The sequence below is a fragment of the Vombatus ursinus genome, unplaced genomic scaffold, assembly GCF_900497805.2.
Source record: "Vombatus ursinus unplaced genomic scaffold, bare-nosed wombat genome assembly UNPS02014781.1, whole genome shotgun sequence".
NCBI classification, from domain to species: domain Eukaryota; kingdom Metazoa; phylum Chordata; class Mammalia; order Diprotodontia; family Vombatidae; genus Vombatus; species Vombatus ursinus.
Genome location: NW_020954559.1, coordinates 37,579,952 through 37,586,672, shown reverse-complemented (window position 1 = coordinate 37,586,672; position 6,721 = coordinate 37,579,952). Strand labels below are relative to the sequence as shown.

The 6,721-nt window shown below is 41.1% G+C and overlaps 1 protein-coding gene across 1 annotated transcript in view; it reads left to right on the top strand.

Moving 5' to 3' along the window:
• Nucleotides 1-1,516: 1,516 nt before the first annotated feature.
• LOC114046104 (gamma-tubulin complex component 3) overlaps nucleotides 1,517-6,721 on the top strand; it is a 144,861-nt gene continuing 139,656 nt past the window's right edge. Inside the window, exon 1 of the mRNA XM_027866357.1 lies at nucleotides 1,517-1,639. Within this exon, the coding sequence (XP_027722158.1) occupies nucleotides 1,564-1,639 (76 nt within the window). The 5' untranslated portion in view covers nucleotides 1,517-1,563. The remainder of the gene's footprint in view (nucleotides 1,640-6,721) is intronic.

Below are 6,721 nucleotides of genomic sequence, written 5' to 3'. Positions count from 1 at the left end.
TGAATTGGGATAGCATCATGGAGGGGTTTGAATGCTATGCTAATAACTCAATCACCAGACATTCATTAAGAGCCTACTACATGTCAATCATTCTGCAAAGGGGATACAAATATAAAAAAGGAAAGTCTTTCAAAGAAATTACATCCTATCAGAGTACAACATGTACACACAAGTTAATAGAAAATATATACAAAATAGCTAAGGCAAGGTATCTGAACTTTATTTTGTAGGCAATAAAGAAGCAGTGAAAGATTTTTAAGTTAAGAAAGTGGCATGATCTGTTTTATATCATTTCAGGTGCAAGGTTCCTTAGCAAGGCTGATCTGATAAACTACTTGAAACAGATGTTAACGTCTGTTAAATGAATTATCCAGGGACATTGAAAAGTTAAGTTACTTGCCCAGTCAGAGGCAAGATCTTACTAAGTCTGACTAGAAGGCAGTACTACATCTACAATGGTACACTTCCTCTTTATTGAATGCTAAAGAACACTTTATGGTGTTAAATCAAAGGTGTAGTAGGAATTTTAGGGACTGGATGTTTAATCGAGGAAATATTTTGGGATCTGTGAAAAGTGAGTACATAGCCTGGGAAGCCTGCTTTGCCTATGTATAGGACTGACCCTATGCACAGCACTGCAGCATGGTGTGGTTTTAATATAAGCACTGCTAGTTATCTGGGTGCCCTTAGGTACCCATTTAACCTCTCTGGGACAGTTTCCCCAAATAGCAAATGAGGGGGTTGACTCGTTGCTCTTTAAAGTTCATTTCCATACTCGTTATTCTATGGTTTAACCAATAATGGGGATGGGAGTTTGGTGTTTTTTTCTAAACTACCATTTTAACAAAGCACTGTATCTCCAGTTGTCACTAAGTGTAGCGTTGAAATTAATGGCTAATGGGGAAAAAATGAGAAGATACCATAAATGCAAAATAAATTGAAAAATCTTTGGACTGGTAGGCTTCGACCGGCTTCCACTCCCTTCATCTCAGTAAACAAGTCAGAATCACATCCAGCAGAAGCCGCACCTAAGAGAGGGAAGAGCTACCCCTCTTCCTTCTCTCTCCAATTTGTGAGAGGGGAAGCTTGAGAGAATTCCTCTGGCGGAACCTTTACCCACCTGGCTGGAGGCCCCGGGGGGAGGCTGTCGGTGACGGGAGGGGGAGGCTTTAAACAGTTGCACCCAAGGAGCCTGGGAGGAGGGGGGCGCGGTGTAAGGGAGCTAAGCATTGTGGGGGTTGCCGGTAGTTTCGGCGGGTTCTGTTAAAATGGCGCCGCGGTTACGCGCTGTCCCTAACCGTTAGGCAGGGGCCGGCCGCGGAGGGTGCCCGTAGACCCGCATGGGTGGGCGGGGGAAGGGAGGAGAGTAGGTCGGCCAGGTGTGGGGGCGAACACAGCAGAGGAGCCCCTTGTGCGCGCCTGGAGGGTGAAGAAGGGGCAGGAGTCAGGTGAAAGAGGAGGAGAGGGCGGGGGCGGGGGGGTGGTGGCGGTCCGCCCCCCCCTCCCCGTGGGCGCGCGCTTCCACGTCTCCCTCCCCCGCTCCCCTCCAGCCCCGGCGCGAGGATGGCGACTCCGGACCAGAAGTCCCCGAACGTTCTGCTGCAGAACCTGTGCTGCCGGATTCTGGGCAAGAGCGAAGGTAACGGCGCGGGAGGGGGGAGCGCGCGCTGGGGGAGGGAGGCTCCCCCGCCCCCTCCGCCCCCTCCCCCGGGCCCTCCCCGCTACTGCTGCAGAGGCCTGGGGCCGCCCGAGCTGGGGCCCGAGCTGTCTTCTCTGCCGCCGCTGGACCCTCTGTGGGGCGGGGGCACAGGGAGGGGTCCGCCCGGCGAAGGCTGAGTCACTGCGCTTGGAGCTCACCCCAACCCCTTCTCTTGTATCTGGAAGGGGGTGAAGGTGGAGGCGGAGAATTTATCCCCCTTTTTTGGGGGAGGGGGTGGGTGGGTCACGTAATGAGGAGAGGTGGGCAGACTCTGATTCTGGGAAACTTGGTGGGTGGGGTTGGATGGGTGAGTTCCCACAGCTGCGCAGGAGTGGCTTTTACGTGACAGCCACCCGTGACCAAAACATGGTCACATTGTTGGAGAGAGTGGAAGGTTTGCTCTTTTTCTCTCTCTCTCTTTCCCTCACTCCCCCCCCCCCCCCCCCCCCCCCCCAGTAAAATTGAACTGGTTCAATGGCTCAGCCACTGGGTGAGGGACTGTGAAGAGGACTGAAAGATGAATGGGCCAGAAAGTACTTCGGATACTTCACACCATAGGTAGCCGGGGCTACCGAATTGTTTCAACTATAACAGTCACAAACATGAAACAAAAAGCGATATAGCCACAATATTAAAAAACAAAACCAAAGAAACCTCCTCTCTTCCCTTACTTTCTGTAAAGGCTGTGATTATAGATCTAGTGATAAAAATTGTAAGACAGACCCTAGTTAAATTCCAGTAAGGTTGGCTACCAGGTGGAGGATTTTTTTTTTTTTTTTGCCTGGAGCAGCTCATGAAACTGTTTAGGTATGGAGGGCTTGTGATCTTGTTGTGATCTACCTTCACACAGGAATTACCTACATTAGTGAAATCTTAGATCCTTGGAAGTAATAGGAGTAAGAAATTGGCTTTCACAAGTGAATTTCCTGGCTAAATGAAACTTCTGCCAATTTAGCACTGACGCTTTTAAAAATTAAACCATTTTTGATGATCTTTACAAAATATGGTACTCGTGTTCCTGCCATCTTAAAAAGAGTATGCTGAACAAAATTTAACCTTTTCCTAGTGACTTAAATCATCATTATGATAATTAATTACTGCATTAGCTTATATTCTCAGGGGTTGTGGAAGGGTTCTGGGCCATTTGCCCCTAACAATAATAGCTGGACTTTATAGGTTTCAAAATCATTTTATATAATTGTCTCATTTGAGCTCAAACAGCTCTTTAAGGTTGGTTTTGTAGGTGTTATTAGCCCCATTTTACAGATGAAGAAACATCCCTACCAGGTTTAGGTGATTTGTCCCTAGTCAATAAGTGGTTTACTTGGAGATAACACCTAGGTTTTAATAACTTCAAGTCCATCCCTTTATCTGTTGTGCCCTTCTGCACTACTAAACTGAATTTTCATAGTCTTTTTTGCTTCCTTCTTACCATCATTGTCCACTTTTCACTGTTGTCAGTGTGTACCTTTCTTCAGGATTTCTGCTAATTTATTAATTCTAATTGTTTTTAATCAACTGGTCTGACAAAATTAGCTAAATTTGTTAGAATTATTTTAATTTAGAATAAATAGGCCCTAAATAAGAGCCTTAGAGGCCCAGATATGAACTCATTGATAAAGTTTGTGCCTTTTAATTTTGTTGCTTGGGGGCCTTTTTTGCTTACTTCCAGGTTCTTTGCTGTGTTTTATATAACTGAGGTTAAGTGAGGTGATATACTTACATTTTAATTTATGCTACTATGTGCTGATGAATTTTAATAATATTTGCTGTTCCATTCAACAGAGAAAAGGAATGATCAATTGCTACATTTCGTTTAAAATATTTACAGGATTATAGGTTTAGGGCTGGAATGACCTTAGAGATTGAGATCAATCCCCAGACAGATGGAGAAACTTAGTTGCAGAGGGATTTGAGATGGGTTGCTAAAGATCACTTAAAGTGGCAGAACTTGAGATAGGAAACCAGGTCCTCTCTAGATCCAGCATTCATTCCAGTGCACCATACTGCCTCTGGTGGTGTAGATTTCACGGCATATTTAGATACAATTTATCCGAATCCTGGTTAAAATGTTTATCTTTTTGAAGTTAAAAAGTTAGACTTTTTTTGTCTGTATCAGTCTATAGTAATCTTACTATAGTAATTACTGGTGTTTGTGTGATTGACATTTGAGTGGTATGTAACAAATATTTGATACCATCTTTTCACACAGTGCCCTTTGTGAGGATTTGCTTTTGATGTAATAACAAAGGCATTCTAAATTATTTTTAAAGTGTGTGCACACATATATTTTCAGGTCAACTTCTTTTATTTAGTGTTTTATTTTTCCCCAGTTACATGTAAAAACAATTATTTTTAACATTTGTTTTTAAAACTTTGAGTTCCAAATTCTTTCCCTTCCTCCCTCCCAACTCCCCTATCCCCCTCATTGAAAAGGCAAGCAATTCGATATAAGTTATACATGTGTAGTCATGCAAGACATATATATATAATAGTCATGTTGTGAAAGAAAATATAGATATAAAAAAACTCAAGAAAAATTAAAGTTAAAAAAAAGTATGTTTCAATCTGTATTCAGACACCATCAGTTCTTTCTCTGGGGATGGATAGCATTTTTCATCATACAAGTCCTTCAGAGTTGTTTTGGATCATTGTATTGCTGAGAATAGCTAAGTCATTCACAGCTGATCATCTCACAGTATTGCTGTTACTTTGTACACAGTACATTTTACTTTTCATCAGCCTATGCAGGTCTTTCCAGGTTTTTATGAGAGTGTCCTGCTCATCATTTCTTATAGTATAATAGTATTCCATCATAATCACATACCACAACTTGTTTAGCCATTCCCCAATGGATGAGCATCACCTCAGTTTCTTATTCTTTGCCTTCAGAAAAAAGCTACTATAGATATTTTTCTACATATAGGCCCTTTTTCTTTTTGTTTTTTATCTCTTTTGGGATACAGACCTAATAGGAGTATTGCTAGGTCAAAGGGTATGCATGGTTTTATAGTCCTTTGGGCATAGTTCCAAATTGTGCTACAGAATGATTGAATCAGTTCACAATTCCACCATCAGTGCATTAATGTCTCATTTTTCCCACATCCCCTCCAACATTTATCATTTATCTGTCCTAGCCTATCTAATAGGTATGAGGTAGTACCTCAGAATTGTTTTAATTTGCATTTCTTCAATAGTGAGAGTATTTTTTTTTATATGACTACAGATCGCTTTGATTACTTCATCTGAAAACTGATCATATCTTTGGATCATTTATAAATTGGGGAATGGCTCATATTTTTATAAATTTGACTCAGTTCTCTATAGTTTGAGAAATGAGGCCTTTATCTGAGAAACTTGCTTCACATTTTTTTCACAGTTACTTGCTAACTGTATTTCCCTCCATCCAATCACCCCCCTTTTTCTATTCTTTCTCTGTTTTTACCCTGTCCCTCCTCAAAAGTGTTTTGTTTCTGACTACCCTCTCCCCCAATCTGCCCTTCCTTCTATCACTCCTCCTTCCCAATGCTCTTATCCCCTTCCCTCCTACTTTCCTATATGGTAAGGTAGATTTCTATACCCAATTGAGTGTGTATATTTTCCCCTCTTTGACCCAGTTTTGATGAGATTAAGGTTCACTCACTTCTCACTTCTCCCTTCACCTCCCCCCTCTTCCCCTGTATTGTAAAAGCCTTTTCTTGCCTCTTTTATGTGAGATAATTTACCCCATTCTACGTCTCCCTTTCTCTTTCTTCCAGTACATTCCTCTCTCACCACTTAATTTTATTTTTAGATATCATCCCTTCATATTCAACACCCTTCATATTCACACCTCTGTCCTTGGTCTACATATACTCCTTCTAACTAAGTAATAATGAGAAAATTTGTAACTCATATGAGTTACAAATGTCATCTTTCCATGTAGGAATGTAAACAGTTTAACCTTATTGAGTCCCTTATGATTTCCCTTTCCTGTTTAACTTTTTATGCTTCTCTTGAGTCTTGTATTTTTAAGTCAGATTTTCTATTCAGCTCTGGCCTTTTCATCAAAAATGCTTGAAAGTCCTCTTTCTCATTGAATGTCCATTTTCCCACCTAAAGAATTGTACTCAGTTTTGCTGGGTAGGTGATTCTTGGTTGTAATCCTAGCTCCTTTGCCATCTGGAACATATTCCAAGCCCTCTGGTCCTTTAATGTAGAAGCAGTTAAATCTTGTGTTGTCTTGACTGTGGCTCCATGATGCTTGAATTGTTTCTTTCTGGCTGCTTGCAGTAGTTCCTGCTTGATCTTGGAACTCTGGAATTTGGCTATAATATTCCTGGGAGTTTTCCTTTTGGGATCTCTTTCAGAAGGTGATCGGTGGATTCTTTTGTTTTCTATTTGACCCTTTGGTTCTAGAATATCAAGGCAGTTTTCCTTGATAATTTCTTGAAAGATGATGTCTAGGTTCTAGGTTCATGGTTCTCAGGTAGTCCAAGTTTTAAATTATCTCTCCTGGATCTGTTTTCCAGGTCAGTTGTTTTTCCAATGAGATATTTCACATTGTCTTCTATTTTTTTCATTCTTTTGGTTTTGTTTTATTGGTTCTTGATTTCTCATAAAGTCATTAACTTCCATTTGCTCCATTCTAATTTTTAAGGAATTATTTTCTTCAGTGAGCTTTTGGACTTCCTTTTCCATTTGGCCAATTCTGCTTTTGAAAGCATTCTTCTCCTCATTGGCTTTTTGGACCTCTTTTGCCATTTGGGTTAGTCTATTTTTTTTAAGGTGTTATTTTCTTCAGTATTTTTTTGGGTCTCCTTTAGCAAGCTGTTGACTCGTTTTTCATGATTTTCTTACATCACTCTCATTTCTCTTCCCAATTTTTCTTCTACTTCTCTTACTTGATGTTTAAAATCCTTTTTGAGCTCTTCCATGGCCTGAGACCAATTCATATTTTTTTCTTGGAGGCTTTGGATGTAAGAGCTTTGACTTTGTTGTCTTCTTCTGAGTGTATGTTTTGATCTTCCTTGTTGTCATAGT